General features: G+C 53.2%; 1 protein-coding gene across 1 annotated transcript in view; it reads left to right on the top strand.

The window, feature by feature from the left end:
• Positions 1-16099, top strand: part of POLD1 (DNA polymerase delta 1, catalytic subunit) — a 28510-nt gene that overhangs the window by 9287 nt on the left and 3124 nt on the right. Inside the window, exons 2-20 of the mRNA XM_049900844.1 lie at positions 3855-4054; positions 4436-4549; positions 5602-5754; positions 5846-5971; positions 6047-6215; positions 6312-6393; positions 6479-6608; positions 7304-7470; positions 7757-7861; positions 9423-9563; positions 9713-9823; positions 10480-10671; positions 10785-10873; positions 10948-11064; positions 11310-11423; positions 11681-11828; positions 12816-12911; positions 13117-13254; positions 15275-15450. Of these exons, the coding sequence (XP_049756801.1) occupies positions 3855-4054; positions 4436-4549; positions 5602-5754; positions 5846-5971; positions 6047-6215; positions 6312-6393; positions 6479-6608; positions 7304-7470; positions 7757-7861; positions 9423-9563; positions 9713-9823; positions 10480-10671; positions 10785-10873; positions 10948-11064; positions 11310-11423; positions 11681-11828; positions 12816-12911; positions 13117-13254; positions 15275-15450 (2568 nt within the window). The remainder of the gene's footprint in view (positions 1-3854; positions 4055-4435; positions 4550-5601; positions 5755-5845; positions 5972-6046; positions 6216-6311; positions 6394-6478; positions 6609-7303; positions 7471-7756; positions 7862-9422; positions 9564-9712; positions 9824-10479; positions 10672-10784; positions 10874-10947; positions 11065-11309; positions 11424-11680; positions 11829-12815; positions 12912-13116; positions 13255-15274; positions 15451-16099) is intronic.

Here is a 16099-nt window from a genome sequence, read left to right as displayed (position 1 = left end):
AGTGGTACCCCACTATAAACTGCCGTGCTCTGTGGGCTTGGAAGCCCACTGCACTGTCTTGCGCCTGTCTCCTAGTTCTGCTGCCACCATTTCTCTGCTGCTACCTCTCTCTGTCTCATGATGTCTCCAGCGTTACAACTCTCTCTGTCTGACTCCTGGGTCTAGGAAGTTCTCAGTTCAGGGATTCCGGGCCCAAAGGATGCACTCCACTCCTGGCTTTTCTTTCTTGGTGGAAGTGAGGTCCCCTCTCTGCTGAAATTGGCTGTCTTCTAACCCTAGCAGGGTGGCAAAACTGACCAATCCCCTCATTAGGGTTCCATACACCTTTTTTGCATGGTCCCACCCCCATAAGCGTTGCATGCACCCTATTTGCATTATTAGCAAGCTCTCTAATCCCCTCGGTGGGCCACAAGCACCTTATTTTCATAGCCCCATCCAATTGTTTTGTAGGAGTCACAAGACCATGGCAAGAAAGGCCGTGTAAAAACGATTCATCGCATTACAGAATTGATTCGCTGTCAATTGGTTTTTTGTGTTCTCTTGCACATGGGAGACTTGGATTCAACTCCTGGCCAATGCCCCTCATGTGCGGCCACCACCTATCTGTCAGTGGAGACTTGCATGTTCCTATGGTGCTGAACAGGTTTCAGCGGAGTTTCCAGACTAAGATGGACTAGGAAGAAAAGCCAGGTGATCTACTTCTGAAAATCAGCCAGTGAAAACCCTATAGAGCAGAGTGGTGCAATCCCATTGTGCATAGGGTCACCATGACAGGGGCCAACTTGACAGCAGCTAACAACATTTGAAAGTTAATTGCAGACATGATACTTCACCTCCAGGAACTCCAGCAGGTGTCTCCCAAGATCAAGGATGTCCACCAACATAACTAGAGTATAATTTATCACACTGAGGACATTTAACACTGAGACAGTGCTATTATCTAATGGGCTGTCCTTCCTTATGTCCTTTTCCCCAGTTGTCCCTGTAACATCCTTCAGAGCTCCTTTTTGTTCTTTAATCACGCGTTGCGTTTAGTTGTCATGTTTCCTTTGTTGTTGTGTGCCATTGAGTTGATTCCGACTCATAGTGACCCTAAGACAGAGTAGAACTCCCCCATAGGGTTTCCAAAGCTGTGATCTTTTCCAGGAGCATATTGCCAGGTCTTTTCTTCCAGAGAGCCGCTGGGTGAGTTCAAACTGCTGAACTTTAGATTACCAGCTGAGCACTTAACCACTGCACCACCAGGGTTCCTTCATGTCACCTTAGTCCCCCTGAATGTAGAAAAATTTCTTTGTAGCCTGTTTTTTTTTTTTAAAGACCAGTCATTTTGCAAGCTGTCCTTCAGTTTGGATTTGTTCAACTGTTTCCAAATAACTAAAATCAGGGTAAACATTTTCAACACTGTGTTTTTTTTAAAATACCATTTTAAATATACCATTCTGTACCTTGCTTTCTCTCCTTCACAATGCATCTTTGAGATCCTTCCATATCAGTTCATAGAAGCTTCCTCATTCCCTTATACAGGTGCATAGTAGTCCTTTGAATGGACCAACCATAATTTATTTAAACAGTCTCCTAGGGGAGGACATTTAGGTGGTTTCCAGTCTTTTGTGATTTTAAACAATGCTACCGGAAATTACCTTGTAAAGATGTATTTTTCATACAGGATGGCATTATCTCTAGCATAAATTCCTAGATGTGGAATTAGGGACACCAAACGGTTATGCTTTTAACTGAGGTGTAATTTCCATGCAGTCTTAGTCGCTTGCACAGATCTGAGGGTGCAGTTCGATTTTCAGTACATTTTATCACCCCAGAAAACTCCCTTAAGCCCCTTCCCAGCCAACCTCTCCCACTGCAGATGCAGCCACTAATCTGATTGCTGTTCCCATAGATTGGTTTTGCCTATTCTGGAGTTTTGTATAAACGACACTAGACGATACATCCTCTTTTTTTTGAGAGGAAAGGTTAATATAACGTTAACAGTTTTAAAGTGTATGACCCAGTGGCGTTTAGTACATTCATGATCTTATGCAACCATCACTAATGTCTAGTTCCGAAACATTTCCACCACCCCAAAAGAAACCAGTACCCATTAAGCAATGGGGAGTCCTCTTGATGCAATGGTTAAGTGCTCAGCTGCTAACCAAAAGGTTGATGGTCAAACCCACCCAGTGGTTCTGTGGGAGAAAGAGCTGGCAACCTGCTCCAATAAAGATTACAGCCTAGGAAAACTTATGGGGCAGTTCTGTGTTACATGGGGTCGCTAGGAGTTGGAATATACCTGACAGCACACAACAACAACACTAAGTTTGTGATGGTAAGAGGGTAGAGAATATGCGGGCCAGAATATGTGGGGATGAGGGTGCTTGCAAGGGGGAGGCAAATGGGGATTCAGATGTGGGGGGGGGGCTTGAGCATATGAGGAAAGGGTTAAATTGAAGTGGACATAATTACATTAGCTCACAATTATTGAGCATCTGGAATGTGCCAGGCACCCTGTAAGCCTATAAACCAAAAAAACAACCAAACCCAGTGCTGTCGAGTTGATTCCGACTCATAGCAACCCTATAGGACAGAGTAGAACTGCCCCATAGAGTTTCCAAGGAGCACCTGGTGGATTCGAACTGCTGACCCTTTGGTTAGCAGCAGTAGCACTTAACCACTATGCCACCACGGTTTCCTGTAAGCCTATAGACTTGTGTTAATCTTCAGCCACTTCAGAGACTTAAAAGGCTCTTGGTCATGGTAGGTGCATGGGAGACCATGGAACAGACAGGAGAAAGAGTCTGTAAAAATGGCTTGGCAGCAGTGTCCTCAGATCTCCTGGCCTAACTTCACAAGGTGGAGAATCATTATTAGCATCAACAGCCCAAAGCAGATTCCTATGAGGTGGAGGTCAGATGTACCTCCATCCTCCAACCTTTTTACCAATTCTGACACCAGTTATCCTTCCCGTGGCACTTTCTACTTCTCTGCTGGGTTTGATAATTTGTTACAATGGCCACAAAGAACCCACAGACCTTATTCATGATTATGTGGTTTATTAGGGAAGTAACAGGTTACAATTCAGGATCAGGAATGGCTCAGGATACAGTTCTTCCATCAGAACAGCTTCTTGGCCATGCCCAGGGGCAGGCCTCTCCCTGGTCCTCCACCTCTTGGGCCTCTTGGTCGGGCCTGGCATCTGCCCTGCTTAAGCAAGTGTTAGACAAAACTCTTTAGCTCCACTGATAAGTGTCCATAGGCATCCCACTCTGCCAACCAGCCTCCTGCTTATCTCTCTCTGTGGGTCAGCAAGCCTAGCTCCACCAAGTACCCAGAGATACCCTACTGTAACCTCCTCGCTCCATGGGCTGGGAGCCCACCACGCCAGTCTCCTGGTTCTGCTGCCACCATTTCTCTGCCTCAACTTCTCACCATCTTGTGCTGTCTCTTGTGTTACAATTCTTTCTCTCTTTCTGTCTCCTGGGTCTAGGAGGTTCCCAGCACAAGGACCCCAGGCCCAAAGGACGGACTGCACTCCTGGTTCTTTCTAGGTGGTAGTGAGGTCTCACCTCTGGATGGCTCATTTTAAGTCTACTATGATGGCAAAACTGACCAAACCCCTCATTAGGATTCCATGCACCCTGTTTGCATGGTCCCACTCCCAAAAGGGTGCCATGTACCTTATTTGCATTATTAGCAAGCTGTCCAGTCCCCTTGGTGGGCCACAAGAACCTCATTTGCATAGTCCCACCCAGTCATGTGGTAGAAGTTGCAAGACCTTAACAAGAAAGGCTATGTAAAAGTGATCCATCGCACCACAATGTATCTCTGGTCGGAACTCTCACCCGGCCCAACTTGCCCAGCAGGATGGATGGCAAGCGGCCACCAACTCCGGGACCCGGGGTGCCCCCGAAACGGGCCCGTGGGGGCTTCTGGGTTGAGGATGACACGCCTCGGCCATCCCAGTTTGAGGAGGAGCTGGCACTGTTGGAGGAGATGGAGGCAGAGTGCAGGCTGCAGGAGCAGGAGGAGGAGCTGCAGTCGGCCCCAGAGGGGACTGCGGATGGTGAGACCGGGAGTGGGAACCCCTTGCACTCCTCTCATCTTGCCTCTGAGCTAGGAGTCAACCACAAAGCTGACCTGTAACCTGTCACCCATGACCCCCACCCTGATCCCTGACCTCTGGTCCACTTTAAGTCCCAAGAGAAGCTGACTTATGACCCCTTTGGCAGCGTGCAACCCTCTGTTGCCTGCAGCTTCTGTCCTGAGCCCCGATGCTTGACCCTACAGCCTCCTGAGTTTGCCTGCCCGACCCAGACTATCTTCACCTGACTTTCCTTTTTCAAACTGGATGCTGTTTGTGGGACCATGGTTGGGATGGGAGGGTTAACTCATTTCTAAGGGGGACCGTGACTCCACGTACCCCCATCTCCCGCCCCCCCCCCAGGGCAGTTCTTCCCGTCAACTTTAGATCCCCGCTGGGGTCGACCTTCCCCACCTCCCCTGGACCCCCAGATGGAGCCCCTCATCTTTCAGCAGTTGGAGATTGACCATTATGTGGGTGAGTTTGGGGAATAGAGGCAGGAGGAGGGGCCGCTCTGGCGTTGCTGTCTCTTGGGTAGTGTTATGGATTGAATTGTGTCCCCTGAAAATAATATGTTATAAATCCTAACCCCCATACCTGTGGTTAAAGAACCCTGGTGGTGCAGTGGTTAAGCGCTCACTTGCTAACCAGAAGGTTGGTTGTTCAAACCTACCAGCTACTCCATGGGAGGAAGATGTGGCAATCTGTTTCCATAGAGATTGTAGCTTTGGAAACTCTATGAGGCACTTCTCTGTTCTGCAGGGTGGCTATGAGTTGGGATCAGTTCGAGGGCAACGGGTTTGATTGCTTTTCTGGGTTCTGGGAGCCCCAGGTGTTCCTTGGCCTGCAGTGCAGCATAATTCCCTCTTCATGTAGTTCTTCTCTCTACGTCTGTCTCTCCTGTCCTCTGGCATAAGGACACCACTCACAATGGATTACGACCCACCCTCCTCCATTATGGTGTCACCTGAACTTAACTGATAACGTCTCCAAAACCCTACTTCCATACCAGGTCACATTCACAGGTACCAGGGGTAGGTTTCCAACATATCTTTTGGGGGGATACCATTCAGTCCATCAAGGTAGTGGTGGTTCAGTGGCAGAATTCTTCCCTTCCATGCAGGAAACCCGGGTTCAGTTCCCAGCCAGTGCAGCTCATGCGTAGCCACCACCTGTCTGTCACTGGAGGCTTGGGTGTGGCTATGATGCTGAGCAGACCTCAGGGGAGCTTCCAGACTAAGACAGACTAGGAAGAAAGACCTGACGATCTGCTCCCAAAAATCAGCCATCGGGAACCCTGTGGAGCACAACGGGACGTCATCAGATCCACAGCCGACCGTGGGGATGGCACAGGACTGGACAGCATTTCACTCCATTGTGCATGGAGTTGCCATGAGTTGGGGCTGACTTGGTGGCATCTACCAACAGTGTTCAACCCATGACAGGCGTCATGCTGAGAGAAAGAAGCCAGACTCAAAAGGCAGCACACTGGTTCCATTTATGTGACAGTCTTCCCCTGTGACCTGCAGGCCCGGCCCGGCCCCTCCCTCTGCCTGGGACGCCCCCGCCATCCCGCGGCTCTGTGCCTGTGCTCCGCGCCTTCGGGGTCACCGACGCCGGCTTCTCCGTCTGCTGCCACATCCATGGCTTCGTGCCCTACTTCTACACTCCAGCGGTCCCCGGTGAGCAGCTCTGGAAGGCCTCTCGGCACCCCATCCCTTCCCTTAGCCATCTGGAGGCCCCTGGATGTCTAACCTACCCTCCCACCCCCAGGTTTCGGGCCCGAGCACCTGGCCGACCTGCAGCAGGAGCTGAGCGCAGCCATCAGCCGGGACCAGCGTGGGGGGAAGGAGCTCACGGAGCCCACGGTGCTAGCCGTGGAGCTCTGTACCCGTGAGAGTAGGTGCCAGCTTTGGCCACAGAGGGTGGGGTCTCAGGACTACGGGGCCAGGTCCCAGCCTCATGTGTCCACAGGCATGTTCGGATACCACGGACACGGCCCCTCCCCGTTCCTGCGCATCACGCTGGCGTTGCCCCGCCTCGTGGCGCCCGCTCGCCGCCTCCTGGAGCAGGGCATCCGCGTGTCTGGCCTGGGCACCCCCAGCTTTAAGCCCTATGAGGCCAACGTGGACTTTGAGATCCGGTACAGTCTCTCTTCCCATGCCCCTCTTTCTTCTCCACCTCTGTCTCCCCCGCCCCCTCTGCCGGCCCCTACCCACTCACCCCCAGCCCCCTGTAGGTTCATGGTGGACATGGACATTGTCGGCTGCAACTGGCTGGAACTCCCGGCTGGAAAATACGTCCTGAGGCCCGAGGGGAAGGTGCAGCTTGAGGCTGGGAGTGGGCAGAGCTCCTGGGGGTTGGGGAGCTGGGACACGCTACTGACGCTCCATCCCCCACCCCCAGACCACACTGTGTCAGCTGGAGGCAGATGTGCTGTGGTCCGACGTGGTCAGTCACCCCCCAGAGGGGCCTTGGCAGCGGATTGCACCTCTGCGCGTGCTCAGCTTCGACATCGAGTGCGCCGGCCGCAAAGGTCAGTGAGGCCCAGGGCTGCTCCCTGCCCCTCACTTGGACATCAGTTATGGGCCAGACCCTGTGCCGGGCACGGGACGGGGTGTACTGGGAACAAAAGCAGCCGAGTCCCTGTGTCCCTGGGTTTCTTGAGCTCCTGCTGGGGAGGACAGAGACATGTCACCTTTGTTTGTTATACTAAGCCTGGAAATCCCATGGGGGACAGTGATGGGGAGTAGGAGGGCTGCTTTGGACAAGGTAGGCAGGGAAGGCCTGAAGGGAAGGAGACAGCCATATGAAGAGGTGGGAGTGGGGTGGGGGCAAGGAGAGCATCCCCAGTGGCAGGAACAGCAGGTGCAAAGGCCCTGAGGCGGGACTGTCCTGGGGTGTATGAGGAATGTCCAGAAGGCCCGTGTGGCTGAAACAGAATGAGTGAGGGCAAGAGGGCAGGAGGTGAGGGCAGAGAGGAAATGGAGGTGAACTGTTCAGAGTCTAAGGGTTTTGGGGAGTCCCCATAGTTGTTTAGGGATGTGTTTGGGACCCATCAGGCTTCTGCGTGGAGATCAGAGCAGAGCACATAGGGAAGGCAGAGTGGGGGCAGGGAGGAGCTACTGCAGCCAGGGCCCAGCCAGCCACATTTAGGGGTGCAGCCGACCTGTGTGTTGTGGTAGGGGGAGGAGTCAGTGTCTCGGCAGCACCCTCCCCTTCCCTCCACAGGCATCTTCCCTGAGCCAGATCGGGACCCCGTGATCCAAATCTGCTCACTGGGCTTGCGCTGGGGCGAACCAGAGCCCTTCCTGCGCCTGGCACTCACCCTGAGGCCTTGCGCCCCCATCTTGGGTGCCAAGGTGCAGAGCTACGAGCGTGAGGATGAGTTGCTCCAGGTGACTGTCTTCTGCTCCCTCCAGCCCACATCCCAGCCAATCAGCCAACCTGGGGGTGGTCCCTGGATATTGACACCCATGTGGGTGGTTCTGGAACCCTGTGGGTTGAGGGGACAAACATTTTCCCCTTAAGTCACATTAGCATTTCCAGAAATGCCAGCCGCATCTTTCCACTGCAGACAGGAGGGCACTAGGGCTCCTCTCAGCAGCTTCCAGAACATTCTGGGAGTGGGGAATCCACCGCAGGGGCATGCCCTAGGTGACCCTATGCGCTCTCATCGCCCAGGCCTGGTGCGCCTTTGTCCACCTCATGGACCCTGATGTGATCACGGGCTATAACATTCAGAACTTTGACCTTCCATACCTCATCTCCCGGGCCCAGACCCTCAAGGTAAGGGCAAAGTATTGGGAAGGGGGCTCCTCGGGGCTCTGTCCCCTACCAGCCCCTGCAGTCCTTATTCCCAGTAGCTCGAGAGAGATCCTCAAAAACCCAGCTCTGCCCCGCTGCTGCCCCTGCCCTACCCAAAGTCCAAAAAGTTACCACAGCTTTTGTCCAAGGCGATGTGTGATGGCTGAGTAAGAAAAGGCCTGTGTATTCTAGGGTGCGGACTGTAGCATGTCAGGGTGCGGTGACCCCTTTTTTAGGCTTTACTTTAAGATACAGTAAGGAAAAAGGGGGGGTTCCTTGGAGTATGGCAATGTCTTAATACTTGTTGAATGTGGGTATGGGTATGTAGAGTATGTTGTATTCTTTTCCTACTGTTCATCTGGCCAATTTCATAATGAAAAAAAATCTCTCATGGCCCCTGTGTGAGCCTCCTGTTGTTGGATGCCGCCAAGTCGATTCTGACTCATAGAGACCCCATGTGTTTAGAGTAGAACTGCCCCATGAGGTTTTCTAGGCTGTAATCTTTACGAGAACAGATCATTAGGTCTTTCTTCTGAGGAGTTGCAGGGTGGGTTCAAACCACCAACCTTTGGTTAGCAGCTGGGCGCTTAACCATTGTCCCACAGGGCTCCTGTTATGTATTGAATTGTGTCCCCCAAAAAACGTGTGTAAACTTGGCTAGGCCACGATTCCCAGTATTGTGTGATTGTCCACCATTTTGTCATCTGATGTGATTTTTACTATGTGCTGTAAATCCTGCCTCTATGAGGAGGCAAGATTAGAGACAGTTGTGTTAATGAGGCAGGACTTAATATACAAGATTAGGTTGTCTTAAGTCAATCTCTTTTGGGATGTGAAAGAGAGAAGCGAGCATAGAGACAGGGGGACCTCTTACCACCAAGAAACAAGAGCCAGGAGAATAGCGTGTCCTTTGAACCCTGGGTCCCTGCACTGAGAAGCTCCTCCACCAGGAAAGATTGATGACAAAGACTTTCCCCCAGAGCCAACAGAGAGAAAGCTGGAGCTGGCACACTGAGTTCGGACTTCTAGCCTCCTAGACTGTGAGAGAATAAACTTCAGTTAAAGCTATCCACTTAAACAGTATTTCTATTATAACAGCACTAGGTGACTAAGACAGCTCCTCACGAGTTTCCTAGGGCTGTTATAACAAGTCACCACAAACTAGGTGGCTTAAAAGAGTAGGAATTTTTTGTCTCACAGTTCTGCAGTCTACAAGTCAGAAGTCAGGGTATTGGCTGTGTTGATCCCTTCTGAGGCTCTGAGGGAGAATCTGTTCCAGGCCTCTCTCTAGCTTCTGGTGGCGGACAGTGGTCCTTGGTGCCCCACAGCCCACCCCTCTGGCCCCTCCTTCACCGTCTCCCCCTGGACCCTCCCCAGCCTCCATTCTGCCACTCCCAGCCTATCCCCCACACAGCCCCGGAGGAGTCTCACCTCCAAAGCCACCCACCCTCCCATGGCTCCCACCAGGGGTGATGTGCTGTTGTGGGGGTGTCGTGGTTGGTTTCTAAGTAGCCGACCCATACCCGCTGGGCTGTCCCTCCAGGTACAGAGGTTCCCCTTCTTGGGCCGTGTCTCTGGGCTCCCCTCCACCATCCGCGACTCGTCTTTCCAGTCAAAGCAGATGGGCCGACGGGACAGCAAAGTGGTCAGCATGGTGGGGCGAGTGCAGATGGACATGCTGCAGGTATGGCAGCCAGCGGGCAGGCAAGTCACTCCCAGCCCCGCACCCACCATGCTTCCCCCACCCACCCAGGTGCTCGCTCCTGGGGTTGCCTGTCTGCCCAGGTGGCCACTCCCGGGCCCATGCCCACCGTGCCTCCCCCGCCCACCCAGGTGCTGCTGCGGGAGTACAAGCTGCGCTCCTACACGCTCAATGCCGTGAGCTTCCACTTCCTGGGTGAGCAGAAGGAAGATGTGCAGCACAGCATCATCACCGACCTGCAGGTGCCCGGCCTCACCCTCTGACCTCATACCCTGCCCCAGCCTCACCCTCACACCCACCCTCCTGACCTCAACTACCCACTCAGTTCCCTGACCTTTGACCTCAACCGCCAACCTGTTCTCCCAATCTCTCACCTTAGCCTCCTGACCTCTGACCTCATGCTTTTGTCTACACCCCTGTCCTCGGACCTCAAATTCCCACCTGCTCTCTCGACCTCTTATTTTAATGTCCTAGCTCCTAACCTCTGACATGACCTTTTTGTCTACTCTTCTGACCTCAACTCCTGCCCACCTTCCTGACCTTTGACTTCAACCTCCCACCTGTTTTCCCAGCCTTACCCCCGACTTCACCCGTTCATCTGCTCCCCTGACCTCAGAGTCCCACATGTTCTCCTAGACTCTCACCTTAAACCCCCACCTCCTACCCTCTCACCTCACCCTCTTGTTTGCTCTTCTGACTTCTGACTTTGATTTTCTGCCTGCTCCCATGACCTCCAGCCCTGTGAACTTTGTTTTCCTCCCCCACTGCTGACCTCTAGTCCACACTGGTCCTTTCACACTGACCCTGACCCCTGACCTCCCTCCACTCACACAGTCAGACTCTCGCCCTCTCTTGGCCACTCAGAAGCCAATCCCTCTCCCCCTGCCCCCACCACCAGAACGGGAATGAGCAGACGCGTCGCCGCCTGGCTGTGTACTGCCTCAAGGACGCCTTCCTGCCACTGCGGCTGCTTGAGCGGCTCATGGTGCTCGTCAACTCTGTGGAGATGGCACGTGTCACTGGTGTGCCCCTCAGCTACCTGCTCACCCGCGGCCAGCAGGTCAAGGTCGTGTCCCAACTGCTTCGGCAGGTCAGTGGGCCCCTGTCCCCCGACACCCACTGAATTCCCCCACGACCCCGGCATATGAGATTCTCCTTCCCCTTCTGCTTCCTTCCACCTGCTTGTCCCCCTCTTCCTCCCAGGCCATGAGCCAGGGGCTGGTGATGCCTGTGGTGAAGACAGAGGGAGGCGAAGACTACACAGGGGCCACGGTCATCGAGCCACTCAAAGGGTAAGGCCCCGGACCCTGCAGCCGGGCAGGGGTGGTGGGGGCCCCAGCCTGACTTCTCGCATCCCTGCCCCCAGGTACTATGACGTGCCCATCGCCACCCTGGACTTCTCCTCACTGTACCCGTCCATCATGATGGCTCACAACCTGTGCTATACCACTCTGCTGCGGCCTGGCACTGCCCAGAAGCTGGGGTATGGACACCCCTACCCCACACGTGTCTTCTGAGGCCTCTGGGGGCTAGAGACAGGCCGGCCAGGGCCCTGCCCCCTGGGAACTTCCAGTCTGGCGGGTACAGACAGTGAGGAAGGGAGAGACAGGCGAGGTGGGGAAGTTTGCAGGGCCTGAGCCCGCTCACACCAAGGCAAGGGCAGAGGTGGGGCTGAAGGGAGAAGAAGGGAGAGGCCAGGCAGTTATGCCCCACCCACCTTTGACCCAGCCTGACTTCAGAGCAGTTCATCAAGACACCCACAGGGGATGAGTTTGTGAAGACGTCGGTGCGCAAGGGGCTGCTACCGCAGATCCTGGAGAACCTACTCAGCGCCCGGAAAAGGTGGTCTGAGTCCCCTGCCCCCGCTTAAACTTGCTGAGGCTTCTTGGCAGTCCCCATACCCCTCTGGGTTACCCCAGGGCCGCCTGGCAGCAACTCATCCGTGTCTTTTCTTGACTTAGAGAAAGACACCCCCTTCTAAGTGGCCCAGGTCCCATGGGTGCTGTATAGGGCACCTCTTTCCAGTACCCAGACCTCTGTCTCCTCTGGGGTGCCATCTGAGTGAGATTTGTTTCCCCGTCCCCCCCACCCCCCAACAGGGCAAAGGCCGAACTAGCCAAGGAAAAGGACCCCCTGCGCCGGCAGGTCTTGGATGGGCGGCAGCTGGCACTAAAGATAAGCGCTAACTCCGTGTATGGGTTCACTGGCGCCCAGGTGGGCAAGCTGCCATGCCTGGAGATCTCACAGGTGAGCTCTGGGACCCAGCATGAGCTTCCCACTGTCCTCTCCCACTGGAGTTGTACACTTAATTCTCCCAACAACAGTGTGAGACAACACACACGAGTATTGCCAACTAGGGCTTTGCCTTCCCCTCATGCTTCCTCACAAGGGCTGCTCCTTCTAGACCCTCTTTTGTCTTTTCTCTCTTGATCCCTTCCTTCTGTCTCTCTGTTCTGTCTCTTTCTCTTGGCCTCTTTTTGTATTTATGTCTGAAGCTTACGGGGATAGGGGGATAGAATAATTTTTTTAAAGTACTGAGTTATTCCAGAAGAAGAGAATAAAGGATTGAAAAAAAAACAAGAACAACAGCAACAAAGAACAGGTGGCATATAACAAAGCAAATAATAAGATGGTAGATTTAAGCCTAAGTACGTCTGTTACTACACTAAATATAAGTGGACTAAATGTTCTAGTTAAAAGACAAAGATTTTCTGACTAAATCCAAACAAAAAAAAGCAAAAGAATTATATTTGTCTCTCCTTGGTGTCCCCACCCCCTCACCAGACTCAGTTTTCTCAGTTGGGAAGAAATATTGTGTTTCAGTTGACATGATATTACCCCCTGGGGGACATTTGACAGTGTGTGGGATCATTTCTGTTGCCCAGGGATGGGCGTGTGTGGTGCTACTGGCATTCAGTGAGGAGGCAGGAATGTCAGGGGTCCTACAGTGAGGAGAGCTGCCCCCTCCCATGATGTCACAGCACCTCTGGAGAAACACTGAACTGATGGCTTTTTCTGGCTCAGATCCTTCCAACACTTTGATGCAACCAATTCCTTGTCCATGCCCCAGCCACTTTCTCTGTGCCCAGAGCTCTAGGCCGGGGAACCCAACAGACCTTTGAAGAGCAGCCTAGAGACCCCTTTTGCACATTTGGAAACTGAGATGGGGCCCTGAGCTCACATCCACTGCAGAAGGCACTGGCATTTCACTCAGCATGATTTCCCACCCTGCAGAGTGTCACTGGGTTCGGGCGCCAGATGATTGAGAAAACGAAGCAACTGGTGGAGTCCAAGTACACAGTGGAGAATGGTTACAGCGCTGATGCCAAGGTTAGGGGCTGCCCCGCCAGCTCCACCACCCTGCGATGGGTCTGGAGATGCACCTGGGCTGGTGTGGGTGACTGCTGGGGGCTAGGCTTCCTGGTCACACCTACCTGCTCTACCACTGTGCCCTTGGGGTCCCTTGAGCACTTGGTGGTGGCAGAAGGGTACACGTCCCTGGGGTACTCACCCTTCCCTGTGCCCCATCTTCCAGGTGGTATATGGTGACACTGACTCCGTCATGTGCCGATTTGGCGTCTCCTCGGTGGCTGAAGCCATGGCCCTAGGGCGGGAGGCTGCCGACTGGGTGTCAGGCCACTTCCCCCCGCCCATTCGGCTTGAGTTTGAGAAGGTAAGTGAGGACCCCCCAACCCAGGGCTTGGAGTGGGCTATGTGTGGGTCTTGCCAGTTTTGAGGGGTCTCTGATATTCAGGGCACCTTCAAAGCTTAAGAATGTTTTAGTTTGGGGACCCTCTTACATGTCAGGATCTGGGGGAACCTTGATGTTGCTCAGGGTCTCTTCATTTTGGGGTACTTTAACTGGGGTACTCTTCAGGTTCATAAGCCCCAGTTACAAGGTGTTTTGCTACCTAGATCTCCTTAGTTTGGGGCTGTCTTATTACCTAGTTCTGCTATAACAAAAACCACGGCGATGGCTTCAAAGAATAGGAATTTATTTTCTCACAGTTCTGGAAGCTGAAGTCCAAATCAGGGTCTCAGCTGTGTCAATTCTTTCTGGGGGTGTCTCTCCTAGTTTCTGGTGACTGCTGGTAATCCTTGACGTTCCCTTGGTGTTGTAGATGCATCTGTCTCCTTCTTCACATGGTGTCTGTCTTCCTCCTGTCTGTGTGTCTCTGTATCTCTTCTGCTCTATATTCTACACTGCTCAGAAGGGATTGGGTTTAGGCCCCACCCTACTCCATATGCCCTCATTAATATAACAAAAGAAAGCCCCTGTTTCCAAGCAGAGTTACATTCACAGGAACAGGGGTTAGGATTTCCACATATCTTTATATATGTATGCGTGTAGATGTATGTGTATGTATGTGTATAGATATATATATGTGTGTATATACATATATACACACCCTGGTGGTGTGTGTGGTTAAGAGCTATGGCTGCAGACCAAAAGGTCAGCAGTTTGAATCTACCAGGCTTGGAAACTCTATGGGGCAGTTGTACTCTGGCATATAGGGTCGCTATGAGTCAGAATCGACTTGACAGCAATGGGTTATGGGTTTAATATCTACTTTTTTATTATAGCACTATGCATACAACCGACATACAATATTTTGTTAGTTTCTACATATATGCTTCAGTGACATTGATTACATTCTTCAAGTTGTACAACCATTCTTGGTATCTTTTTCCAAATGATCCCACCTCCATTAACATGCATTCAATCCATTCTAAGCAAAAACCTCCACTTTCCCCTCCCTCCTGCCTTTGGTAACCGTTAACTACTTATGGCTTCTATATAATTGCTGATATCCTGTAAGTGATGTCATGCAGTATTTGTCCTTGTGTGTCTGACTTATTTCTCTCAGCATAGTGTTCTCATTTCATCCATGTTGTGGCACACAGAGGGACTTCATCCCTCTTTATGGCTGAGTAATATTCCATTATCCATTCATTCGTTGATGGACATTTCAGTTATTTGTACTTTTTTGCTATTATGAAAAGTACTGCAGTGAACATTGGTAAACAACATTTCTTTTTAGGCGACATGATTCAACCCATGACACAGGCCTTAGTTTTAGAAATGTCTAGAATTTTGGGCTTTACGAGACAAGATGATGTCTGCCTTGTGACACCATGTCACAGGCTTGGAGTCTCTCCCGCATTTGGGTTTACCAATTCCTGCTGCAAGTTTGAGGGCTGCCCTGGGCAGTGGGACTGTGATGTGGGCATATCTTGGCTTGGGCACCATCATCCAGGCCCCCCAGACCCCAGCAGGTATCAGTCCTGGGTCCTGGGCAATCTCAGACTGACATTCTTTCCCCCAAGATTCAAATGTGGGGTGAGGCCTCAGGGCACAGCCACTCTTGGGCTTGGGGCCCCTTGGTGTGGAGGAGCTCCTGTGTCAGGGCCCACCCTGATTTCAGTCCCTTTCTCTTTGAGGGGGCCTCACTTTGTCCCCCTGTCTGCCTCAGAGGTCTGTCCCACATGCAGATTTGGGGCTATCTCTGGTTCACCCCAGGCTCTGTTTCAGATTTGGGTCCCTGGTGTGAGCATGCTCCTGGGCTCAGGAGCTGTGTTCTGACAACATGCCAGGGTCTTAGGCCCATCTCACTCGTAGGGTGTACTTACCTCAGGTTTAGGCCCGTCTCCCCAAGTGTCTGAATCCCAAGTTTGGGAATGGGTTCCCCCAGGTCTACTTCCCCTACCTGCTCATCAGCAAGAAGCGCTACGCTGGTCTGCTCTTCTCCTCCTGCCCTGATGTCCACGACCGCATGGACTGCAAGGGCCTGGAGGCCGTGCGGAGGGACAACTGCCCCCTCGTGGCCAACCTCGTCACCGCCTCGCTGCGTCGCCTGCTCATCGACCGGTGAGAGGCACTGCACCTAGGCCCTCCTCCATCAGACCCAGGAGCCCAGGCCCACCACCCGCTTCTCCCTCAGACCCAAGAGCCCAGGCCCCCAGCCCCTCTTCCCTCAGACCCAAGAATCTAGGCTCCCGGCACCTTCCTCCTTCAAACCCGGGAGCCCAGGCCCCCAGCCCCCTCCTCCCTCAGACCCAAGAATCCAGGCCCCCAGCCCCCTCTTCCTTCAAACCCAGGAGCCCAGGCCCCCTGCCCCCTTCTCCCTCAGACCCAAGAGTCTAAGCCCCCAGCCCCCTCCTCCTTCAGACCCAAGAGTCTAGGCCCCCAGCCCCCTCCTCCTTCAGACCCAGGAACCCAGGTCCCCACCCCCTCCTCCTTCAGACCCAGGAGCCAAGGCCGCAGCCGCCTCCTTCAGACCCAAGAGTCTAGGCCCCCGGCCCCCTCCTCCTTCAGACCCAGGAGCCCAGGCCCCTAGCTCCCTCCTGCCTCAGACCCAGGAGCCCAGGCTCCCGGCCCCTCCTCCCTCAAACCCAGGAGTCTGGGCCCCCAGCCCCTCCTCCCTCAGACCCAGGGTTCAGCCCTTCCCTGGGGACACAGGTGTCAGGCTCACTCTCCCCCTGTGGTGGAGCAGTGGAAAGAGTCTGAGTGGGCAGCT

The sequence above is a fragment of the Elephas maximus genome, chromosome 11 (genome assembly GCF_024166365.1).
Source record: "Elephas maximus indicus isolate mEleMax1 chromosome 11, mEleMax1 primary haplotype, whole genome shotgun sequence".
In the NCBI taxonomy this organism is placed as follows: domain Eukaryota; kingdom Metazoa; phylum Chordata; class Mammalia; order Proboscidea; family Elephantidae; genus Elephas; species Elephas maximus.
Note: the sequence above shows the minus strand (reverse complement) of the source record. Positions and strands in the feature narration are given on the sequence as shown.